The 25,541-nt window shown below is 35.3% G+C and overlaps 2 protein-coding genes and 1 long non-coding RNA gene across 3 annotated transcripts in view; 2 read left to right on the top strand and 1 right to left on the bottom strand.

Moving 5' to 3' along the window:
• Positions 1–10,698, top strand: part of LOC136807710 (uncharacterized) — a 32,930-nt gene extending 22,232 nt beyond the window's left edge. The window contains exons 18-24 of the mRNA XM_067064311.1: positions 5,681–5,780; positions 6,102–6,176; positions 6,567–6,607; positions 7,271–7,357; positions 8,924–8,957; positions 9,405–9,475; positions 10,334–10,698. Of these exons, the coding sequence (XP_066920412.1) occupies positions 5,681–5,780; positions 6,102–6,176; positions 6,567–6,607; positions 7,271–7,357; positions 8,924–8,957; positions 9,405–9,475; positions 10,334–10,385 (460 nt within the window). The 3' untranslated portion in view covers positions 10,386–10,698. The remainder of the gene's footprint in view (positions 1–5,680; positions 5,781–6,101; positions 6,177–6,566; positions 6,608–7,270; positions 7,358–8,923; positions 8,958–9,404; positions 9,476–10,333) is intronic.
• Positions 10,699–10,993: 295 nt separating this feature from the next.
• On the top strand, positions 10,994–14,934 carry LOC136807727 (uncharacterized). Its single transcript, XR_010846711.1, has 3 exons — positions 10,994–11,075; positions 13,810–13,880; positions 14,656–14,934. It is a non-coding gene; the product is annotated as an uncharacterized lncRNA (long non-coding RNA).
• Positions 14,935–19,913: 4,979 nt separating this feature from the next.
• On the bottom strand, positions 19,914–21,481 carry LOC136807723 (uncharacterized). The gene is made up of 2 exons (XM_067064333.1): positions 21,340–21,481; positions 19,914–20,939 (listed from the first exon to the last, which is right to left on the bottom strand). Exons 1-2 carry the CDS (start codon positions 21,446–21,448, stop codon positions 20,320–20,322), a joined length of 729 nt encoding a protein of 242 aa, XP_066920434.1. The 5' UTR covers positions 21,449–21,481; the 3' UTR covers positions 19,914–20,319.
• Positions 21,482–25,541: the final 4,060 nt, after the last annotated feature.

The raw sequence follows: 25,541 nt of genomic DNA, 5'->3' as shown, positions 1-25,541 counted from the left end.
TGTGGCTTCTTGAACAGTCTTGACTATTTCTTTTTTAGTACTGTGTGTGGCTTCTTGAACAGTCTTGACTATTTCTTTTTAGTACTGTGTGTGGCTTCTTGAACAGTCTTGACTATTTCTTGTTTAGTACTGTGTGTGGCTTCTTGAACAGTCTTGACTATTTCTTTTTTAGTACTGTGTGTGGCTTCTTGAACAGTCTTGACTATTTCTTGTTTAGTACTGTGTGTGGCTTCTTGAACAGTCTTGACTATTTCTTTTTTAGTACTGTGTGTGGCTTCTTGAACAGTCTTGACTATTTCTTTTTTAGTACTGTGTGTGGCTTCTTGAACAGTCTTGACTATTTCTTTTTTAGTACTGTGTGTGGCTTCTTGAACAGTCTTGACTATTTCTTTTTTAGTACTGTGTGTGGCTTCTTGAACAGTCTTGACTATTTCTTTTTTAGTACTGTGTGTGGCTTCTTGAACAGTCTTGACTATTTCTTTTTTTAGTACTGTGTGTGGCTTCTTGAACAGTTCAGTCATGGGGACCATCTATCTTGACTATTTCTTTTTTAGTACTGTGTGGGCTTCTTGAACAGTCTTGACTATTTTTTTTTTAGTACTGTGTGTGGCTTCTTGAACAGTCTTGACTATTTCTTTTTTTAGTACTGTGTGTGGCTTCTTGAACAGTCTTGACTATTTCTTTTTTAGTACTGTGTGTGGCTTCTTGAACAGTCTTGACTATTCTTTTTTAGTACTGTGTGTGGCTTCTTGAACAGTTCAGTCATGGGGACCATCTATCTTGACTATTTCTTTTTAGTACTGTGTGTGGCTTCTTGAACAGTCTTGACTATTTCTTTTTTAGTACTGTGTGTGGCTTCTTGAACAGTCTTGACTATTTCTTTTTTAGTACTGTGTGTGGCTTCTTGAACAGTCTTGACTATTTCTTTTTTTAGTACTGTGTGTGGCTTCTTGAACAGTCTTGACTATTTCTTTTTAGTACTGTGTGTGGCTTCTTGAACAGTCTTGACTATTTCTTTTTTTAGTACTGTGTGTGGCTTCTTGAACAGTCTTGACTATTTCTTTTTTTAGTACTGTGTGTGGCTTCTTGAACAGTCTTGACTATTTCTTTTTTAGTACTGTGTGTGGCTTCTTGAACAGTCTTGACTATTTCTTTTTTAGTACTGTGTGTGGCTTCTTGAACAGTCTTGACTATTTCTTGTTTAGTACTGTGTGTGGCTTCTTGAACAGTCTTGACTATTTCTTTTTTAGTACTGTGTGTGGCTTCTTGAACAGTCTTGACTATTTCTTGTTTAGTACTGTGTGTGGCTTCTTGAACAGTCTTGACTATTTCTTTTTTAGTACTGTGTGTGGCTTCTTGAACAGTCTTGACTATTTCTTTTTTAGTACTGTGTGTGGCTTCTTGAACAGTCTTGACTATTTCTTTTTTTAGTACTGTGTGTGGCTTCTTGAACAGTCTTGACTATTTCTTTTTTAGTACTGTGTGTGGCTTCTTGAACAGTCTTGACTATTTCTTTTTTTAGTACTGTGTGTGGCTTCTTGAACAGTCTTGACTATTTCTTTTTTTTTAGTACTGTGTGTGGCTTCTTGAACAGTCTTGACTATTTCTTTTTTAGTACTGTGTGTGGCTTCTTGAACAGTCTTGACTATTTCTTTTTTAGTACTGTGTGTGGCTTCTTGAACAGTCTTGACTATTTCTTGTTTAGTACTGTGTGTGGCTTCTTGAACAGTCTTGACTATTTCTGTTTTAGTACTGTGTGTGGCTTCTTGAACAGTCTTGACTATTTCTTGTTTAGTACTGTGTGTGGCTTCTTGAACAGTCTTGACTATTTCTTTTTAGTACTGTGTGTGGCTTCTTGAACAGTCTTGACTATTTCTTGTTTAGTACTGTGTGTGGCTTCTTGAACAGTCTTGACTATTTCTTTTTTAGTACTGTGTGTGGCTTCTTGAACAGTCTTGACTATTTCTTTTTTAGTACTGTGTGTGGCTTCTTGAACAGTCTTGACTATTTCTTTTTTAGTACTGTGTGTGGCTTCTTGAACAGTCTTGACTATTTCTTTTTTAGTACTGTGTGTGGCTTCTTGAACAGTCTTGACTATTTCTTTTTTAGTACTGTGTGTGGCTTCTTGAACAGTCTTGACTATTTCTTTTTTTAGTACTGTGTGTGGCTTCTTGAACAGTTCAGTCATGGGGACCATCTATCTTGACTATTTCTTTTTTAGTACTGTGTGTGGCTTCTTGAACAGTCTTGACTATTTCTTTTTTAGTACTGTGTGTGGCTTCTTGAACAGTCTTGACTATTTCTTTTTTAGTACTGTGTGTGGCTTCTTGAACAGTCTTGACTATTTCTTTTTTAGTACTGTGTGTGGCTTCTTGAACAGTCTTGACTATTTCTTTTTTTAGTACTGTGTGTGGCTTCTTGAACAGTTCAGTCATGGGGACCATCTATCTTGACTATTTCTTTTTAGTACTGTGTGTGGCTTCTTGAACAGTCTTGACTATTTCTTTTTTAGTACTGTGTGTGGCTTCTTGAACAGTCTTGACTATTTCTTTTTTAGTACTGTGTGTGGCTTCTTGAACAGTCTTGACTATTTCTTTTTTTTAGTACTGTGTGTGGCTTCTTGAACAGTCTTGACTATTTCTTTTTAGTACTGTGTGTGGCTTCTTGAACAGTCTTGACTATTTCTTTTTTTAGTACTGTGTGTGGCTTCTTGAACAGTCTTGACTATTTCTTTTTTTAGTACTGTGTGTGGCTTCTTGAACAGTCTTGACTATTTCTTTTTTTAGTACTGTGTGTGGCTTCTTGAACAGTCTTGACTATTTCTTTTTTAGTACTGTGTGTGGCTTCTTGAACAGTCTTGACTATTTCTTGTTTAGTACTGTGTGTGGCTTCTTGAACAGTCTTGACTATTTCTTTTTTAGTACTGTGTGTGGCTTCTTGAACAGTCTTGACTATTTCTTGTTTAGTACTGTGTGTGGCTTCTTGAACAGTCTTGACTATTCTTTTTTAGTACTGTGTGTGGCTTCTTGAACAGTCTTGACTATTTCTTGTTTAGTACTGTGTGTGGCTTCTTGAACAGTCTTGACTATTTCTTTTTTAGTACTGTGTGTGGCTTCTTGAACAGTCTTGACTATTTCTTTTTTAGTACTGTGTGTGGCTTCTTGAACAGTCTTGACTATTTCTTGTTTAGTACTGTGTGTGGCTTCTTGAACAGTCTTGACTATTTCTTTTTTAGTACTGTGTGTGGCTTCTTGAACAGTCTTGACTATTTCTTTTTTAGTACTGTGTGTGGCTTCTTGAACAGTCTTGACTATTTCTTTTTTAGTACTGTGTGTGGCTTCTTGAACAGTCTTGATATTTCTTTTTTAGTACTGTGTGTGGCTTCTTGAACAGTCTTGACTATTTCTTGTTTAGTACTGTGTGTGGCTTCTTGAACAGTCTTGACTATTTCTTGTTTAGTACTGTGTGTGGCTTCTTGAACAGTCTTGACTATTTCTTTTTTAGTACTGTGTGTGGCTTCTTGAACAGTCTTGACTATTTCTTGTTTAGTACTGTGTGTGGCTTCTTGAACAGTCTTGACTATTTCTTTTTTAGTACTGTGTGTGGCTTCTGAACAGTCTTGACTATTCCTTTTTTAGTACTGTGTGTGGCTTCTTGAACAGTCTTTACTATTTCTTTTTAGTACTGTGTGTGGCTTCTTGAACAGTCTTGACTATTTCTTTTTTAGTACTGTGTGTGGCTTCTTGAACAGTCTTGACTATTTCTTTTTTTAGTACTGTGTGTGGCTTCTTGAACAGTTCAGTCATGGGGACCATCTATCTTGACTATTTCTTTTTTAGTACTGTGTGTGGCTTCTTGAACAGTCTTGACTATTTCTTTTTTAGTACTGTGTGTGGCTTCTTGAACAGTCTTGACTATTTCTTTTTTAGTACTGTGTGTGGCTTCTTGAACAGTCTTGACTATTTCTTTTTTAGTACTGTGTGTGGCTTCTTGAACAGTCTTGACTATTTCTTTTTTAGTACTGTGTGTGGCTTCTTGAACAGTCTTGACTATTTCTTTTTTTAGTACTGTGTGTGGCTTCTTGAACAGTCTTGACTATTTCTTTTTTTAGTACTGTGTGGCTTCTTGAACAGTCTTGACTATTTCTTTTTTTAGTACTGTGTGTGGCTTCTTGAACAGTCTTGACTATTTCTTTTTTAGTACTGTGTGTGGCTTCTTGAACAGTCTTGACTATTTCTTGTTTAGTACTGTGTGTGGCTTCTTGAACAGTCTTGACTATTTCTTTTTTAGTACTGTGTGTGGCTTCTTGAACAGTCTTGACTATTTCTTGTTTAGTACTGTGTGTGGCTTCTTGAACAGTCTTGACTATTTCTTTTTTAGTACTGTGTGTGGCTTCTTGAACAGTCTTGACTATTTCTTGTTTAGTACTGTGTGTGGCTTCTTGAACAGTCTTGACTATTTCTTTTTTAGTACTGTGTGTGGCTTCTTGAACAGTCTTGACTATTTCTTTTTTAGTACTGTGTGTGGCTTCTTGAACAGTCTTGACTATTTCTTGTTTAGTACTGTGTGTGGCTTCTTGAACAGTCTTGACTATTTCTTTTTTAGTACTGTGTGTGGCTTCTTGAACAGTCTTGACTATTCCTTTTTTAGTACTGTGTGTGGCTTCTTGAACAGTCTTGACTATTTCTTTTTAGTACTGTGTGTGGCTTCTTGAACAGTCTTGATATTTCTTTTTAGTACTGTGTGTGGCTTCTTGAACAGTCTTGACTATTTCTTGTTTAGTACTGTGTGTGGCTTCTTGAACAGTCTTGACTATTTCTTGTTTAGTACTGTGTGTGGCTTCTTGAACAGTCTTGACTATTTCTTTTTTAGTACTGTGTGTGGCTTCTTGAACAGTCTTGACTATTTCTTGTTTAGTACTGTGTGTGGCTTCTTGAACAGTCTTGACTATTTCTTTTTTAGTACTGTGTGTGGCTTCTTGAACAGTCTTGACTATTCCTTTTTTAGTACTGTGTGTGGCTTCTTGAACAGTCTTGACTATTTCTTTTTTAGTACTGTGTGTGGCTTCTTGAACAGTCTTGACTATTTCTTTTTAGTACTGTGTGTGGCTTCTTGAACAGTCTTGACTATTTCTTTTTTAGTACTGTGTGTGGCTTCTTGAACAGTCTTGACTATTCCTTTTTTAGTACTGTGTGTGGCTTCTTGAACAGTCTTGACTATTTCTTTTTTAGTACTGTGTGTGGCTTCTTGAACAGTCTTGATATTTCTTTTTTAGTACTGTGTGTGGCTTCTTGAACAGTCTTGACTATTTCTTGTTTAGTACTGTGTGTGGCTTCTTGAACAGTCTTGACTATTTCTTGTTTAGTACTGTGTGTGGCTTCTTGAACAGTCTTGACTATTTCTTTTTTAGTACTGTGTGTGGCTTCTTGAACAGTCTTGACTATTTCTTGTTTAGTACTGTGTGTGGCTTCTTGAACAGTCTTGACTATTTCTTTTTTAGTACTGTGTGTGGCTTCTTGAACAGTCTTGACTATTCCTTTTTTAGTACTGTGTGTGGCTTCTTGAACAGTCTTGACTATTTCTTTTTTAGTACTGTGTGTGGCTTCTTGAACAGTCTTGACTATTTCTTTTTTAGTACTGTGTGTGGCTTCTTGAACAGTCTTGACTATTTCTTTTTTAGTACTGTGTGTGGCTTCTTGAACAGTTCAGTTATGGGGACCATCTATCTTGGTATCTCACCTGTCGGTATCATCGTCGGTATCAACATTTGCCGGAAAGAGGTAATACGCTGGTTGAATCGCGTTGGGGTTTCCTGATATTATCTATGAATCTTTTTACACATAATATTCTTTTTTGAGACCATGCAGTGTCGAGGCTTTCCTCCCTCTTGGTTCTCTTTAAAGCTTGACTCCAGAGGAGAAATCCACAGAATACCCCAGGGAATTTCCCTTCATCATATTAAAGTATAACGACTTGACAAGCTGTCCATTGTGAAGTGAATGGCTTCGAAATATTTCACTGAAGCTGACCTAGGAGGGAGGATTTTTTTCTATTTTTCTTTTCTTTAATATAGGGCAAAGTTCGATAACTTTTATTTTTAGCGAGACAACCTTCGGCTAGGAGTTGATGAATTGTTAGGGAAGTTTGATCCCTCAGTCAAGCATCACATTTACGAAGTAAGTCAACTTTTTTCTCCAGTATGGAAACTAGACCCAATTTTTATATAGCTTTATCTTACCAGTATTTGGGGGAGAAACCACTTTCCTGAATCCATCCAATAGCTGGAGAATCTTGTTAGAGATTATGTTGGCTTTGAACCCCCAACTTTGTGGCCTTTGTTGAATGGTCTATACCTTCGTGATACGACCACTAATGCATTGAAAAAAAAGCTACTGTACGGCTTCTGACCTCAGTGAATAAATGACGATGAGAAATATAGTGTAGTCACACCACGAGAAGCAGATAAGATCCTAGAAGGTACTTAATCCAGTAAAGCCAATATTATCTGATCTATTAATTGATTACAGTGTCTCCTTGTGTGCATTATATTTATTTTTCATCCATAGATCAGTTTCTTACCAGTTATGAAGAAAAACGAAAGCAGATGGTATGGAAACCTCTCTCTCTTTTTATTATGACCCTCTTAGGCGGGTCGGTTGGCGGACGGAGTTAGTTGGCGGACGAGTGACTTCGAACCCAGAGAAAAACAAAAATACAAAATTTTGCTTTCCTTTTGCTCCTTTTTTTTTGAACCTTTGTTCTATCATCTGTGAAAATATTACACTTAAGCGACTTGTCAAACTTGAAAAATATACATTTTCGTAGGGGTTTTTACGGTTTTTGAAAAATTGGCCCGTAAACAAAACCGTTCACCAATCGGCCTTATGACTCTAATAATGCTTGAGTATTTTAACTTCATTTAATTTGCGTTAGTCATACGCTCTTGTCTATTGATGAGAAAACCCTATGAGTGCGTATCATTTGTCAGGGAGCTGGTTAAGTGGACAACTGTTTCAGTGTGTTATTTGTATGATATGCTATATTAGTTACATTCAAGGCGAAATTATTATTCATTTTCTTAAAAATATTTTAAATTCCACCTGCACTTTTATCAGTCCCCTTGCAAGCCGCGCTTACCGCTAAATGATGAATACCTTTTTAGCCTTTCTTAAGGAGGCTCTTATTAGCGTTTTTTTAGACCTACTGTGGATTAAATTGGTCGATAAATGTAGGTGAATTTCTCCTTGTATTACCTCTTTTTGTTTTTCAGCTACGAACAATTTGAGGAACGTTACATTATTGAAATCAAAGTGTTAAAAAATGTGGCAAATACGGTTTATCAAACACCTGCTCGGAAGTAAGATTTCACACACATTGCTTTATTAGCGAGTTTACGTATTTAAACTTTCGAGGACGGCGGAGAAACTGAAGCGATTTGGAATACCCCCAAAATCGAAGATGGTAAAAGTGCTGATTTACCGTCGTCCTCAGTTGATCAGGATCAAGACAAAACAAAAACTGATCGTCCGCGTCGCAGAAAAATACACATACATAATCTCAATCGATTTAGGATCAAAATATTAAAATCGGGTGTCCTCATAAAATATCTCAATTTTACACTAAGAATAAGGACAAAAGAACAATTTGAACCTGCCAGAAAATAGAGAACAGTCGAGCCTCGACAAAAACCTACTGGCTGTTCTAAAAAAAGTGTAATAACGTTTTCTATTTTTTATGTACACTAACTAATATTTTGATTGGCTCCGAAAAGGAAACTGGATCCAAGTGTTGTAACTTAAATTATAAAAAACGCCATTGAAAGCAAAGCGAAAATTAAGGAAACCCTCGGGTTTTTTTCTTTTCTTTTAACCCTTTGAGTGCCAGGGTCCTTTTTTCTAAGTTTTTTTTAAAAAATCGCTAGTTCAAACTTTAAGGGCTTATATCTCCTGATCTAGAAGGAATTAGAAGCTCGTATATAGCTCGTTGGATAGCTTAGAGTCTCTTCTTTCTTTTGGGCGCCTTCGGCGCCGCCCGATTTAGGAAGGGCGTGGTGGGCGGCGGCCAAGGGGGGGGGGTAGGTTAGGGAATTAAAGCAGTCAGGCCCGCTGATGAAAAGGTGCCCAGTGGTAAAATTTCAAATCAATTCACTAGAAGACAGAATAAAGTAAAACAGGACCAAATTTGGAGGTTCTTGGATCACTCGTTGACCAAAAATAGTCAAAAAACGGTCAGAATCTCAAAAAAAGTGAATTTTTGTCAATTTTTTGCAATCTTTTGACTTTTTTGCTTAAAATTTCGCTGGAAAGACTCACTTTTGAATTTTTTTTTGCTTGACCATAAAGGACAATCTAATTCCTACGAGTTCGACCAAAAATAACGATTTCTAACTCAAACTGGGCATTACAGGAGGGCTTCGCCCTCCTATATAGCCCATGTCGTATATATACGACATCGGCACTTAAAGGGTTAAGTCATTATTAATAACGAGGAGCAACATGGCACATTTTGGGTGATTTTTGGATTAATACTCCCTCTTTTCATTGGAAATATTTCGAAAATCACTTACACGTTATTACTGCTACAATTTATCGGTCAGATTTTAATTGCTTCGGGTCTCAAACAGGTTAGTCAAAATCCTTGATCGGTGTTTCAAGGTTTTCATGCATCAGGGAGTTGATATTGCGCGGATATTGCGTGATTTTCCCATCGTTAACACCATATCAAAGATTCCCAAAATACATTGCTTGATACTCAGTAATTCAAGTGAAGGGCCAAAGATGAATAGAGAAATCCAGGGAAATGAGTGACGCCCTCCTCTACCTTAGGATAGACAGCTTAGGAAAAGGAAGCATTTTAAAAAGTTGCCGTCCCTTCTACCAATTACTCAGCAAATTAACATGTGAATTGTTCAATTATTTTTTAGGATGTTCTTCAGGAAAGGTGCCTCCAACTGTGAGGTATGGATACAATTTCTTTTTTTATTATTTAGTAGCCGACATACGGATCTCATAACAGATTATACATTCTACTAGCTGTTCTTATGAATTACGGCAAATTTAGTTTTCAAACAACGCGATTTCAAGACCAGGTCGAAAGTCGGGAATTTGAAAAAAAAGAGATTGCTTATAACACACTCGAGTTCTTAATTTCAAAATTTGTCAGAGAGAAATTTTATGAAGTCTTCTTTCTAATTCGAACTGAAACATTGCTCACTTAGCTAGAAATTACTCTAAAATTCTCCCTATAATTCGATGTTTCTCTAACTCTAAGTAAAGTCACATTCCTCTTGAAGATCGAATTTTAGAGAGAGATAGATAGAGTTAGCTGTGTTCTCTTTGTTATTTTGTCAGGAAAAATTAACCTTTAATTCATTTTGATATGCTTTTCTTTTTTACTCATTTCAGTACACCGTTCAAGAGATCAGAGCACGAACCATCGAACAACAGGAAGCAAAATATCAAGCAGAAATTCGAACGTAAGTTTGTGTCAACTTTGAATTTAAAGTGAGAATCAAATCAGATGGTTTGATATATTTGGCTTGCAGTAACTTTCTATGGTCCCGAGTAAAATCTCCAAATATTTTTGTATAACTATTTTCCAAAGTCCAAAGACGGTGCTTTTGTTGTAATTCTTACTGAAGAGAGAAAAGAAGAGAAGTAGAAGTAAAAAACTTGTAACTTAAATATCTCCACCTCGGAAAATAGTTAGACAAAATATTTTGAGGTTTTGTTCATAAACACAAGGGTTCAGCCCTGAAAATGGCCAAAAAATAAACTTGGACTTAGCAACCTAGCCCTGAAACTGACCATGAACGGGAAAGCAATTAAAAATTACTAAAGAAGAGGCATTTTCGGCATTAAAATGTATACCGATGGTATTCGAAATACATAATTTGACGTATTTTGGACATAAGCTCGAAATCCTTAGCAACTTTTTGGCTCAAAATCCATAAGCAACTTTTTGGCTCAAAATCCATAAGCAACCTTTTGGCTCAAAATCCATAAGCAACTTTTTGGCTCAAAATCCATAAGCAACCTTTTGGCTGAAAATCCTTAGCAACTCCAGCCCTGAAGTGAAGATAGTGGTTGCTTATAAAAACTTTAAATGCAATATAGAAGGAACCCACATGCCAAATATCTCAACCCTTCTGATTGTCCCTTTAAAAAACAGTAAAATCTTTCCATTCTCGGACACAACAAAGACTGACATCAGACGGAGCTGTTTATCTGAATTTGGTGAACAAAGTCATGGGCAAGTGGCATACTAAAAAATTTAGCTAGTGCAATAATGATAAATATATTTTCATCAATTTAAACAAATTTCGCTTTTTTAGTTTGCAGTTGACGCTTGAGGAAGCAAGACGAATGGCTGCTTCGAAGAATTAAAAATTCGACGACCGAATTTCATACAACTACCTACAGTATCAGATTTTTATTTGCGTTTCTTACGATAAACATTGAGTTATTTTTTAAGCTTTAAAAAAAAGTCTTATATCTTACAAGGGAAAATCCTTATGCTCTCTTTGAGATACAATTTTAGCCAAAAACGACACTTATATTAAGATATTTTTCAATGTACATATTTTTACTATTTATAATTACAAATTATCATATAATAAACGTTTTTTAGGCATAAAACTTCGAAATGAATAAAATTTCAATCCTGGTACTTTTGTGAAATAATATAATTTGACCAACATGAAGGGACACCATTTTTTATCACTGGGAAAAAGCCAAGTCAAAATAGGGGCTAATCAAAAATAATGTGAAAAAAATCTTAAGTATTTTGAATATGAGCGGTTTGAATACCGTGTAGGGGTTGAAACTGAACTTTGTCCTTCCCCTTCTATGTGTTCTTCTTCATTAATATACAGTGTGTCTCGAGGATTTTAGTATATACAAAAATGTGTCCGCTTTTTTCGAGACACACTGTACTTTATCCATTATTCTTTTTCAGTATAACACACGAAAAAAGGAAATTAAAACAAATAAAGTTCTGATATCAGTGAAAGTCTATGGTTTTCGGATGTCACATTATCCATTGATTGACCCTGTTGAAGTAATTGTCAATATAAGGTCAGTTGTGTTTTTTGTTGCAATAGATTGGCTCTCTTTGATCCCTATTTACACTTCAAGGTACTGTAACAAGCATATATAAGTGAGCTAGAATCTTATATCAGGGTCTGTTCAAAAAACTTTGACCCGGGGGGTAGTGGGTTTACCAAAATTAGCTTTTAAAATCGCACCCTTACAGCAGCAATAAATCGGCGAAACCTTTGTCATATGTATAAATTAGCTAATTTGAACTAAGAAATCAATTTTACTTTTCACATAATCTCCGAGCAGATTCTGATATCTCCGTGCACTGTAGAAGCCATGACTCTGTAAGAGAATCTGCCCAGAATCTGCTTTGATCTTTTTCATCCAGATTTTGAATGTTAAATTGCTTTTGCTCTCGTTTTCAAGCAAAACGCAACGCAGTTTTTATTATTTTGGCTGAAAGACCAGGTCAGATTTTCACATTTGCTACATACCTTTAGAGAGCATAAGCGTGGTATGGCAGAATGGATGATCTGTTATGAGATTATTTTTAATTGCGTTATATGATGCCATTTGTATTCAGAGGTACTACTCGAATGAAAGACGTTAAGATTCATTATATATTAAGATACAAACTGTCGAAAGGTATTCATAATATTCATGACCTATTGTTTTCTACGGACCCCGGTTTTTGCCAGTAGTTGCAAATTTAAACTAGACAAAAGTTGTATAAAATTTGCCACTACTGACAAAAACCGGTGTCTTTCCGCAGAAAACATTACGTCATGAATGTCCTTCTTCTCCTTCCTTTCTCATGATTGGTGAAGACATTTTTTGGTGGTGGGATTTCATTGTAGTTTATTTCTAATTTCTATGGTCAAGTCTCCTTTCAATCTTCCTAAAATGTAATTTTCACCCCTAAGATTCGGTAGAAACTTTAATTAGTCAAAGACACAAATTCTCTCATGATTGCGAGATCACAAAATAAGTTTCTGATGAAATGGCTGAAATACGCAAAAGGTGGTTTAGACAAAGATGAAATGAACAAAGTTATTCGACAGACTGAGAACAATTAAAAGCAGCAGAAACAGACTCGTTTCCGGTCTTCCAATTCTCAGAAGATTAAGGATCTCTAGCGTTGACCGCATAAAAGAAACTGCAATCGTCAGATACAGTTGGCTCTCGCTAATTCGATCTTCAAGGGCGACCAAAATTTTGTTCGAATTAGAGAATGATTCGAATTACAGATAGTAATTCAAACCATTCAAACTTTCCGTCCGAGGGGACCGATATTCTAGTTCAAATTACAGAAAGATTCTACTATTATTAATCATATAAACGAGTTCTTCGAAATGTGAAATTTTATTTCCGTGTTGTTACATCATAAATAGTTATTAAAAATACAAAATTTTCAAATTATATAAATTTCGTCCTAAAGAGAATAACGTCATTTTCGTAAAATTCTTAACCCTCCCTTAAAAATTTACACTTGCCTATTTACTTACTCCGTCCAGCAGTATTTCTGCGCATATTGACAATGCATACATATACATATAGTACGTGCTTCATAATATCACAAAGATTACCGTAATAGTCCAGCTATTGAAGTTTGATCACTAATACCCTTTGTAGAATTCTTTAAATTTGGGAAGTTGAAGTTGGTTAAGGGCGAACAAGTTCATCGTTTCACAACCTCGCTCCCTGCGTAGTATGATGCTTACTTGTATCGTCCTTCAGTGACGTAAATAAAGCCTGGAACACACGGGGACGGGGTTGAATTAATTCTTCATTTCGTATTTCTTTTGGATTTTCTTGTTAAAAGTTCTTGAAGTTGTATCAAATCATCCCTTAAGCGTTTCAAGTTACCCATTGGTGTATTGATAATGTTCATTACGTCATCATAAGATTGTTTTTCTTCATTTTCTTCTTCCAATAAAGGTTTACGTTCTTCCTCTAATACTTTCCTCTTCTGTAATAACGTAATTTCAAGTGACTTCAAGATGTTTTCAACTTCATTGAAATCAATGGAGATTGCTGAGTCATCATTTTGTATTGAATTCGGTTCTTTAGTCCCTTTACTTTCTTCAATAACTGCATGATCATAATCCACATTGTCGAATAAATTGTCATCACCATCATGATGAGCCTCGTTCTTTTTTTCGTCCTCTTCCTGTCTTTTTGCTGCTACATCTAAATCTTCTAGATCATCAGACCTTTCTTTCAATTCCTTTGATAACCTCGAAGGGATAATATCATTGAAAATCCTTAGAATCTTCTTTTGGTTAGTTTTTCTCTCAGCGTCTTGATTATCTTCTTCTTCATCGTAGTCTTGTGCGTGATCTCGAACTTGTGAAGGCATCATCCCCAGTCCTTTCAGTTTGCTGTGAAGTACATTAGCTGTGTTCGTGTCTGTAAATAAAGAGCAGAAAAAAATGATAAAGGTTCACTTTCTAGAACGCCAGCCCCTTATTTTGCAGATGAGATAGAGATTTGAAATAAAGGAGATTGCTTATAACTCGATCTTGTTTAAAAATTTTGCCAGGGAGAATTTTTATACAGTCTTCTCTATTATTCGAACGGAAACACTTAGCTAGAAAGTACTCTAAGATGCTCCCTATAATTCGAATTTTCTCTCTCTAAGAAAAGTCACAGCCCCTTGAAGATCGAATTAGAGAGAGATTCAACTATGTTCTTATTCTCATTGTTATTTTGTCGGGAAAAATTAACCTTTAATTCATTTTGATATGCTTTTCTTTTTTACTCATTTCAGTACACCGTTCAAGAAATCAGAGCACGAACCATCGAACAACAGGAAGCAAAATATCAAGCAGAAATTCGAACGTAAGTTTGTGTCAACTTTAAATTTAAAGTGATAATCAAATCAGATGGTTTGATGTATTTGGCCTGCAGTAACCTTTATTCGATGCTGAGTAAAACCTCCGAATATTCTCTAAAGTCTAACTATTTTCCAAAGTCCACACGGTTCTTTCGTTAAAAAAAGTAAGAAAGAAAAGAAAACTTGTAACTTAAATATCTCGACCTCGGAAAATAGTTAGACAAAATATTTTGTTCAGGACTACACAATTCTTTTTATATAAGCAACCGAGTTGCTAAGGGTCCAGCCCTGAAAATGGCCATAAAATTAACTTTGACTTAGCAACCTAGCCCTGAAACTGGCCATGAGCGGGGAACGCAACCAAAAATTACTAAAGAAGAAGCATTTTCGGCCGAAAATTCGAAATACCTAATTTGACGTATTTTGGACATTAATTTTTTGAAATTGCTAGAAATTATTGGCTCAAAATCCATAAGCAACCTTTTGGCTGAAAATCCTTAGCAACTCCAGCCCTGAAGCGAATGAACTTTAGTTGCTTATAAAAACTTTAAATGCAATATAGAAGGAACCCACATGCCAAATATCTCAACCCTTCTGATTATCCTTTTAAAAAACAGTAAAATCTTTCCATTCTCGGACACAACAAATACTGACATCAGACGGAGCTGTTTATCTGAATTTGGTGAACAAAGTCATGGGCAAGTGGCATACTAAAAAATTTAGCTAGTACAATAATGATGAATATATTTTCATCAATTTAAACAAGTTTCACTTTTTTAGTTTGCAGTTGACGCTTGAGGAAGCAAGACGAATGGCTGCTTCGAAGAATTAAAAATTCGACGACCGAATTTCATACAACTACCTATATATAGTATCAGATTTTTATTTGCGTTTCTTACGATAAACATTTTGAGTTATTTTTTAAGCTTTTAAAAAAAGCCTCATATCTTAGAAGGGAAAATCCTTATCCTCTCTTTGAGATACAATTTTAGCCAAAAACGAAATTTATATTAAGATATTTTCCGATGTACATATTTTTACTATTTATAATTACAAATTATCATACCTATAATAAACGTTTTTTAGGCATAAAACTTCGAAATGAATAAAATTTCAATCCTGGTACTCTTGTGAAATAATATAAGGAAGGCTTTGACCAACATAAAGGGACACCATTTTTTATCACTGGGAAAAAGCCAAGTCGAAATAGGGGCTAATCAAAAATAATGTGAAAAAATTTAAGTATTGTGAATAGGAGCGATTTAAGTAGCGTGTAGGGGTTGAAACTGAACTTTGTCCTTCCCCTTCTATGTTGTGTTCTTCTTCTTTAATATTATACAGTGTGTCCCAAAAAAAGCGGACAAATTTTTATGTAAAGTAAAAAATCCTCAAAACTCATCATCTTAACTGAGCTAAGAATAATTGAAATAAGATTAACCCTTTGAGTGCCAGGGTCCTTTTTTCTAAGTTTTTTTTAAAAAATCGCTAGTTCAAACTTTAAGGGCTTATATCTCCTGATCTAGAAGGAATTAGAAGCTCGTATATAGCTCGTTGGATAGCTTAGAGTCTCTTCTTTCTTTTGGGCGCCTTCGGCGCCGCCCGATTTAGGAAGGGCGTGGTGGGCGGCGGCCAAGGGGGGGGGGTAGGTTAGGGAATTAAAGCAGTCAGGCCCGCTGCGCGGACCTGACTGAACTGATGAAAAGGTGCCCAGTGGTAAAATTTCAAATCAATTCACTAGAAGACAGAATAAAGTAAAACAGGGCCAAATTTGGAGGTTCTTGGATCACTCGTTGACCAAAAATAGTCAAAAAACGGTCAGAATCTCAAAAAAGTGAATTTTTGTCAATTTTTTGCATTTTTTTGACTTTTTTGCTTAAAATTTCGCTGGAAAGACTCACTTTTGAATTTTTTTTTGCTTGACCATAAAGGACAATCTAATTCCTACGAGTTCGACCAAAAATAACGATTTCTAACTCAAACTGGGCATTACAGGAGGGCTTCGCCCTCCTATATAGCCCATGTCGTATATATACGACATCGGCACTTAAAGGGTTAAACAAAGTGAAAAAAAATTTTGAAAATGTGATTTTTTGGTGTTTTTCAGCATTTTTGAGTGAGTTTAGGCCAAAAGTTGAGAAATCTAAAAAAAAATAATTTTTGCAATTTTTCTTTAACCCTTTGAGTGCCAGGGTCCTTTTTTCTAAGTTTTTTTTAAAAAATCGCTAGTTCAAACTTTAAGGGCTTATATCTCCTGATCTAGAAGGAATTAGAAGCTCGTATATAGCTCGTTGGATAGCTTAGAGTCTCTTCTTTCTTTTGGGCGCCTTCGGCGCCGCCCGATTTAGGAAGGGCGTGGTGGGCGGCGGCCAAGGGGGGGGGTAGGTTAGGGAATTAAAGCAGTCAGGCCCGCTGCGCGGACCTGACTGAACTGATGAAAAGGTGCCCAGTGGTAAAATTTCAAATCAATTCACTAGAAGACAGAATAAAGTAAAACAGGGCCAAATTTGGAGGTTCTTGGATCACTCGTTGACCAAAAATAGTCAAAAAACGGTCAGAATCTCAAAAAAGTGAATTTTTGTCAATTTTTTGCATTTTTTTGACTTTTTTGCTTAAAATTTCGCTGGAAAGACTCACTTTTGAATTTTTTTTTGCTTGACCATAAAGGACAATCTAATTCCTACGAGTTCGACCAAAAATAACGATTTCTAACTCAAACTGGGCATTACAGGAGGGCTTCGCCCTCCTATATAGCCCATGTCGTATATATACGACATCGGCACTTAAAGGGTTAAAATTCTCTGTTCAATCAATAAATATTCTATTCCCAAGCCAACATGATTGAACAGGTTTTTGAGATTAAAATATTAAGTATAAAAACTGATACATGTCATGAAATTTCGCATAAATTATGAGGATTTTACTTTATACCAAAATGTGTCCGCTTTTTTCGAGACACACTGTACTTTATCCATTTTTATTTTCCAGTATAACACACGAAAAAAAAGGGATAAAAACAAATGAAGTTCTGGTATCACTCTGTGGTTTTTGGATGTCACATCCATTGATTGAAATTGTCATTACAAGGTCAGTTGTGTTTTTTTGTTGTTCAAATAGAGTGGCTCTCTCCTTGATCCCTATTTACACTTCAAGGTACTGTTACAAGCATATAAGTGAGCTAGAATCTTATATCAGGGTCTGTTCAGAAACTTTGACCCGGGGGGTAGTGGGTTTACCAAAATTAGCTTTTAAAATCGCACCCTTTACAGCAGCAATAAATCGGCGAAACCTTTGTCATATGTATAAAGTAGCTAATTTGAACTAAGAAATCAATTTTACTTTTCACATAATCTCCGAGCAGATTCTGATTACTCTGCGCACTGTAGAAGCCATGACTCTGTAAGAGAATCTGCCCAGAATCTGATTTGATCTTTTTCATCCAGATTTTGAATGTTAAATTGCTTTTGCTCTCGTTTTAAAGCAAAACGCAACGCAGTTTTCGTTATTTTGGCTGAAAGACCAGGTCAGATTTTCACATTTGCTACAATCAGGGACAAAATACTTAGCACAAAAGGGAAATTCACCGGGGTGTTTTGAAACCACAATCGATTTGTAAGTGCTCTAAAGTAGGTTCGAAGGGTAGAGTTTTAACTGTAGGACCTTAGGATTTGAGGATCCAAAAGTTCAAAAATGGTCCAGTAGGGCTTGAAATATAGTCTAGAAACCAATAAATCCCTCTCAGATCGAAATACTCAATGAAATCAAGTTGAAGGCCTAAAAATTGACATTCTCGCTCGAACTTCAATTTTCAAAAAATTGTAAATTAGCCAAAAGAGCCAATATATTATGACACTGATTGTACATACCTTTAGAGCATAAGCGTGGTATGGCAGAATGGATGATCTGTTATGATTTAATTGCGTTATATGATGCCATTTGTATTCAGAGGTACTACTCGAATGAAAGACGTTAAAATTCATTATATATTAAGATACAAACTCTCGAAAGGTATTCATGTTATTCATGACGTAATGTTTTCTACGGAAAGACCCCGGTTTTTGCCAGTAGTGGCAAATTTAAAGTAGACAAAACTTGTATAAAATTTGCCACTACTGACAAAAACTGGGGTCTTTCCGTAGAAAACATTACGTCATGAATGACATGAACTCCCTTCTTCTCCTTCCTTTGTCATGATTGGTGAAGACAGTAAAAATGATTTTTTAGTGATGGGATTTCATTGTAGTTGTTTTCTAATTTCCATGGTCAAGCATGAACTTCAATCTTCTTAAAATGTAATTTTCACCCCTAAGATTCAGTAGAAACTTTAATTAGTCAAAGACACAAATTCTCTCATGATTGCAAGATCACAAAATAAGTTTCTGATGAAATGGCTGAAATACGCAAAAATTGGTTTAGACATAGATGAAATGAACAAAGTTATTCAACAGATCGAAAACAATTAAAAGCAACAGGAACGGACTCGTTTCCGGTCTTCCAATTTTCAGAAGATTAAGGATCTCTAGCGTAGACCGCATTAATAAAAGAAATTGCAATCGTCAGATACAGTTGACTCTCTCTAATTCGATCTTCAAGGGCGACCAAAATTTTGTTCGAATTAGAGAAAGATTTGAATTACAGATAGTAATTCATACCACTTTCCAGCTGCGGGGATCGATATTTTAGTTCGAATTACAGAAAGATTCGAATAATAGAGATTCGGATTAGAGAGAGTTGAGGGGACAGGGTTCTCCCTACCGTCGACAAAGTCCTTCGACAAACTATGTATTATTCATATAAACGAAAAAATGAAAAAAAATGAAATTTTATTTCCGTGTTGTTACATCATAAATAGTTATTAAAAATACAAAATTTTCAAATTATATAAATTTTGTCCTAAAGAGAATAACGTCATTTTCGTAAAATTCTTAAGTCGGTGTTTTTTACACTTTTGGCGAAAACGTGACATTAAATTTTCTAAAAAACGGTTTTTCTTGAATAATATAAGTTTCAACAAGGATTTTGGGATGAAATCTTCCAAAAAGGTGGAGCACACGAGCTTAGAGCTTTGGTTTTGGTCCCAGGAGCGAAGAAGGATTCAATATTCCAAAATATTAGATTTTATGAACTTTGGAATTATGAGAGTTACGTGGCTCTTGGATTTATTCTGATGGTCTCAACATGTCACACGATCTCCATATTTTATGAAACAATGATGAAGAGCACTTTTGGATCCGAAATTCCATCCGGAAAACATCTCTGAACTTGGACAATTATAAAAGATACATTTCATCTTTAAAATGGGCTGATTACAATCTAAAATCAATCAAAAGTCAATTGCACTTTACGCTAAAACACTCTCAGATACCAAAAAGTGCGGTTTCACGAGCGTTTTAGGATTAAAAACTCCAATTTAAAGCGATTGAAGTGGTGCACCCAACCCCAGCCCCAACTTTTCGGAAAATGGAATTATTAATCCTTTGAGGCTCTATCTGAGCTTATTTTAAGGCATAGACGTAACGACATATCACATATAACGTAAAAAATCAGTTTAGAGCCTTGTAGGATATTTCATTCCAGACTAATACGCTCATTTTGGATAAGGCAAAGTATGCTTCTTTCAATGAAGGATTCCATAATCCTTGGATGCTCTATTCTAGTGGAAAATTTTATTTTCGTGGTCTTAGGGACCCAAACCTTCCAAATAGTTAAATTCGAACTACTTAATGTCAAATAAACATACTCCAATCCTCAGTTCAAAAAGACTCAAACTCAAAAAGAAATCAGGAATAAGTAATTCCAAACTGCTCCCAGCTGGAAGATTTTTTATTTAGGAATAGAAAGTACATAAATACTCCATCCTGCAAAATTTCTGTTCTAAAGCCACATTATATCAAAAGTTATTGCTCTTGGAATCCATAATCCATTTTCATTATGGAACCGTTTAATCCTAACGTGCTCCTAACTTTAAGAGGTTATAAGTACTAGCTTAGTTTCTCTAGAAGGCTCGGGAAAAAAGGAATGGAATCTTCAATCCTTTGCCGATCCCCTGATATCATATTAAGAAAAGGTGCACTTTGTATTTATTTTTAAAACGTGTTTTAAAAAACTTCACGTTTTCGCCAAAAGTGTAAAAAACACCGACTTAACCCTCCCTTAAAAATTTACATTTTTATCACTTTCAAATTTACTTACTCCGTCCAGCAGTATTTCTGCGCATATTGGAAATACATACATATACATAAAGTACGTGCTTCATAATATCACAAAGATTACCGTAATAGTCCAGCTATTGAAGTTTGATCACTAATACCCTTTGTAGAATTCTTTTTTGGGAAGTTGAAGTTTTTCACAACCTCGCTCCCTGCGTAGTATGATGCTTACTTGTATCGTCCTTCAGTGACGTAAATAAAGCCTGGAACACACGGGGACGGGGTTGAAATTAATTCTTCATTTCGTATTTCTTTTGGGTTTTCTTGTTAAAAGTTCTTGAAGTTGTATCAAATCATCCCTTAAGCGTTTCAAGTTACCCATTGGTGTATTGATAATGTTCATTACGTCATCATAAGATTGTTTTTCTTCATTTTCCTTTTCCAATAAAGATTTACGTTCTTCCTCTAATACATTCCTCTTCCGTAATAACGTAATTTCAAGTGACTTCAAGATCTGTTCAACTTCATTGAAATCAATAGAGATTGCTGAGTCATCATTTTGTATTGAATTCGTTTCTTTAGTCCCTGTGTTTTCTTCGAGAACTGCATTGTCATAATCCACATTGTTGAATAAATTGTCACCTTCATGAGCCTCGTTCTTCTTTTCGTCCTCTTCCTGTCTTTTTGCTGCTACATCTAAATCTTCTAGATCATCAGACCTTTCTTTCAATTCCTTTGATAACCTCGAAGAGATAATATCATTGAAAATCCTTAGAATCTTCTTTTGGTTAGTTTTTCTCTCCGCGTCTTCGTCCTCTTCTTCTTCATCGTCGTAGTCTTGTGCGTGATCTCGAACTTGTGAAGGCATCATCCCCAGTCCTTTCAGTTTGCTGTGAAGTACATTAGCTGTGTTCGTGTCTGTAAATGAAGAGCAGAAAAAAATGATAAAGGTTGCTAGCCCCTCATTTTGCAGATGAGATGGAGATACTTTAATAATTGGTCATTTGAAGTAATAAAAATGACGTGTTCTTTAGAAAAAGTAACAAAATTGTTTACGACCAACCAAATCAAATAAGAGCTTTTAAAAACTCCATACCGTCCCTTATTTTGTCTTTTGCCGATAACGCTCAGGAAAGATTGTATCACGTCCATCAGTAAAATCAAATAGTAGTTAGTACAAGTTCCCCTGTGTACAAGATTACATAGGTCACAAAAAAGGGCCAATAGAATGTTTTCATTTTGTTTCGACTGAAGATTATGAAGATAAAATTTTGTTGATAAGAATTTACGTTAACGTATTTGAATGTAAGAGTCTTACTTGGTTTCGGCTTTGGCCCTTTGCAGCCGGTCCAGCGAACGACGTCGCAAGGTTGGCCCCATATACATGTTAAGATGCATAAAATCGCGATCAATTCCAGTAGCTGCATAATTGTTTTATAGTTTTTCTTTTGTTCCCTTTGAATTCTATAAAATACGAAGAAAATATTTCAAAAATTAAGTCAATCGCATTCATCAATATTTTTTCATTTTTCAAATTCACACAACCAAACTTATCCAAAAATGGAGCAAATGTTGAGAAATCTTGCAGAAAGGTAGGTCTCCACGCAAAGTTTTGGACCGATTCATATTTTTTCTTATTTTAAGTCAAATATTTGACCCAGCAAAGATTTTGGGTAAAGAGGCGAGGGCTTTTTATATAGAATGATGGAAGCTGGTTTTAATGGGGCTCCATCTTTTTTTAATCTTAAAAAAATTGTACAAAAGTAAACTAGAGGGGCCAGAATTGTAAACATTATGTTTAACCTTTTGTCTTTTTAAATCTTAAGGAAATTTGAGGTTAAAGATTTTAATAATCTCACGATTCAATAAATTTAAGATAATTAGTTTTTCTCAAATTTTCTTTCAAGTCTTCTAAAGAACGATTTACTCGCCAATGTTTAGCACCCTTTTAGCTTAATTTCTCTTTTTTTGAAATTGGAAAACGCCCAGTTTTTTTAATTCGAAGTTACATAATCATAAGTTTTCAAACTAAAAAAATGAGAAATAAGGATGTTGGAGGATTTAAACGTTTATTTAAGAACGATTTTACGAGGCGCTATTTCGGCAAAAACCTGATCATAAGAACAGAACAAAAGAAGAAAAAGTAATTCCAGCCCCGTATTAGTTTTTTCCAGTTTTTGCTGCTTGGGAAAAATTAGTTCACGTCAAACCTTAAGTTATCAAGAACAATTAAGCCATTCAATTACGAAGAATTTAACCTTCACTAAAAATTTACTGATTCTTATAGACACATGCTTTGTCTTTTTATCATAGAGGCATGTTTTTAGCCCTTTAACTGCCGTTCGTATTTTTTAAGGGTCAAGTGTCGGCATATGCCGATATGAGCGACCACAGAATTTACCATCACATTTAGCTTTATTTTCTTACAAATATCAGAAATATAATTATAAGTGATAATGTGTTTCTTGAAAAATGTTTGATTATGAAAAACATCTTTGAAATATATTTCAATTGTTCAACTGTGCTATTTAATGAAATCTTGATCACAATCGAACTTTCAATAAACTTTAAAAAAAGACCTCTGGCAAATCGGTCTCTTGTCGGCAAAATGCCGACACCGGCAAAGAAATCGAAAATGATCTTGTCGGCATATGTCGACAGCGGCACGGAAAGGGTTAATAATTTTTTTTCATTTTAGAGAAGATAGGGGGTGCTCTTGAAAGTGATAGCCACCTTTTCGCGCCTTAGCAAAGGTCATTTAATTAGAGGGTTTGGTTTTATCTGCTACCTTTTTCTTGAGATCAAAAAGGTCCAAAAACATATCTCAATTTCATTACAAAATTGCGGTAACGGAAGAAAAATTTCATTTGTATCCAGGCTCCAGGGATAATCAAGAAGGAAATTTAAAGATTATAATTTGATTTTTATATTTTAACACTTTAAATATACACATAAATCTTTTCTTTTTTAGAAGTATTAAAAAACTCCAAAACTCTGGCTCGGAGATTCTTAGGTTAAGAGCAGATTATCAAGGCTAAAAAATGCTTGAAGGATACTAAATTCCGAAAATCCGTAAAGTTCCAGTCACAAACAGCAAAAATCGGAAAATGTAGGCTCAAGTTGGGGCGTGCCGCGGGAGTTCGAAAAATGGACGCCGTCAGAAACAAATTGATCCTCTTCAGAGCAAAGTCACATTGAGAGAGAAAAACGTCAAAAATTACTAACGAAATGCTAAAAAACAATACAAGTGAAACACAACCAGGGCAATCCACTACTTAAATTTGTATGGTTCATAAGATTATTTTCTATACGGAAGCACCTAAAAAGGACTGGGTGTTTGCAACTAATTTTGAATTTACCGTACTTACCTATAACAATCCAAAAGCTCCCTTAACAATCAAAAAGTGTCAAAACCTAAAAAAAACAACATAAAAATTGGGATATTTGCTGCGGTTATAGCCATTTTTGGGGATTTTGGCGCTTTAAAGGAGCGTTGGATTGTTATAGGTAAGTATGGTAAACAAAACTAGTGGCAAACGCCCGGTCTTTTTTTAGATGCTTCCGTATAAAACTTTATACAGAATATCATGAACATTGACTTGAATATAACAATCCGCTTTTGACAAGCATGCGACTCGATGCCAAGATGTAATCTCTTTCTTCAAGTTTACCACTCAAACACACAGAGCCTCAAAACATTTTATCCAAAAATGTTTTTATATTTCAATATTTATATGGATTGTTTGGTGATATTTCACCAGAAAAAGAAAGTTTTAAGGGATGGGTTATGAAGAAGCGGGGAACCCTATGAAGTTAAATATCAGTACATTAAAAAGGCTAAAATTCAAAGAAAAAAGGAGCTAAATTATTTATTTTTTGAGTGGGGTTATGTAAATCGATATCGATATCTCTAAAAAAACTTTTTCCTGGATGCTACTGTCCATTTTATGAAAACTGAAGAATAAGAAATGACGAATTGAAATAATGTGAAATTTTCATCAAACGAAAATGACTTAAATTATTGATTTTTACAGATTTTCGTTTCCGGTCTTACAATTTATATCGTAAATACATAATGACGTAAAAGCTATATCGGAGAAGGGAAATTGCAGAAAAGTGTTCTGGAGAATTCAAAAAAAATATTCTTTTTCATTTTCTCTTAAGAGCTTTTTATAGACAATGCTGGGAAACTAAGAATTCGGCTTCTTTTAGTCACAGCATTAGTTTCCTTCAACTCGCATCTAAAAAAAGATCAACCAGGAATCAAATTTGATGAAATTTGGGAGTGGCTCAAAACGTCTGACGTCAAATTCTTGCGCAACACTGTGAAAAAGCGTAGGTTGAAGATTTTTTACTGAAAGAGTGCAAAAGTTATGAGATTAACCTAAATTCTTTTTAATATTTGTTAAAAAATGCTTTCAGTGAGCCAAAATAGCTAAGCAGTCTGTGGAGCTCGCCGCCATGTTTCTTTTGACAACCCACGAATAGCAGTTCTTATCCAGATAGAGAAAAAAATGGAAATGGATGAAAAAGATTAAGTATGATCGCCGCTTCTTAAAGACCCGGTAAGATTTTTTAGCCAGTGGGGTAAAAATAACGAACTGAGACTTGGATGGGGATATTCCTAAGTTTTTTATGGCTCGCCAGAAAATTCTGCAGTTAGGTTTTGTTGATTTGATTATTTTCAGCGGGCATAAATTTTTGAGTATAATTTTCCAATGGGGATGATACCCCCCGGGTCTACCAGAAGAGGGTTTTTCAAGCGCAACTTTTTATGATGCAATCCTATCTCTAAGATCGGCCCGTTTGAACCACTATTTGACTCAAACAAATTTGTGTTTTCGAGAATAATAAGAAGAATGAGTCCGTTGTTAGAGCGAGAGTGAACGCGAGAAATACACATGCACAGAGTTTATAGCCATCATGGCGGTTTACAGAAAAAAATATAAGCGTACGGTAGAGTTTGCAACAAGCACTGTAAAGACATCTATCACTGTTTACTCCTACCCGGGCTATAACCTCCGTTTTCAAATTATATTCCACCTTCTAAATTATTCCCTTTTTAATTGATCTTGCGTAGACGACAGCATCGTGTAGAAGTTACAGAGAACACTCCTGTGTTACAGACTCGGTCGATCCGGTCGCACTGGGTAAGGATCCGGGTGAAAAAAACTCTGAAATTTCAATGGCGTTGGGAAAATTTACACCAAACCTTCATCTTCATTGGGAAAGGCACTAAAATTTCAAGAATTTTCAGAACCCTAACCAGCTGTATGCAATAAAACTTGAAATATCCCTAACCATCAAAACAAGCAGAAAGAGATGTGTGTTATGCCTAGAGTTTTAACTCTTATTATTACCCGAAGTGAGAGAGTGACAATCTCGATATAAACAAAATGACGCAATCGATTTGTACAAATTTCAAAACAAGCTTTCTTGGTAGCCTAGAAATCTAAGTTAGTTTTTGATTCAGTCCACTAGAATAAATCTAATGGTAAGTTGTGACTGAATAACTAGCTT

The sequence above is a fragment of the Clytia hemisphaerica genome, unplaced genomic scaffold (genome assembly GCF_902728285.1).
Source record: "Clytia hemisphaerica strain Z4C2 unplaced genomic scaffold, Clytia hemisphaerica genome assembly, whole genome shotgun sequence".
In the NCBI taxonomy this organism is placed as follows: domain Eukaryota; kingdom Metazoa; phylum Cnidaria; class Hydrozoa; order Leptothecata; family Clytiidae; genus Clytia; species Clytia hemisphaerica.
This window is presented reverse-complemented; position numbering and strand designations above follow the sequence as displayed.

Excerpts from the sequence above, each read along its gene's own strand:
- LOC136807723 (XM_067064333.1), bottom strand. The coding sequence starts at position 21,448 with ATGCAGCTACTGGAATTGATCGCGATTTTATGCATCTTAACATGTATA. Across the intron at positions 20,940-21,339 it reads AGGGCCAAAGCCGAAACCAA|ACACGAACACAGCTAATGTA; the intron begins GTAAGACTCTTA and ends CTTCATTTACAG.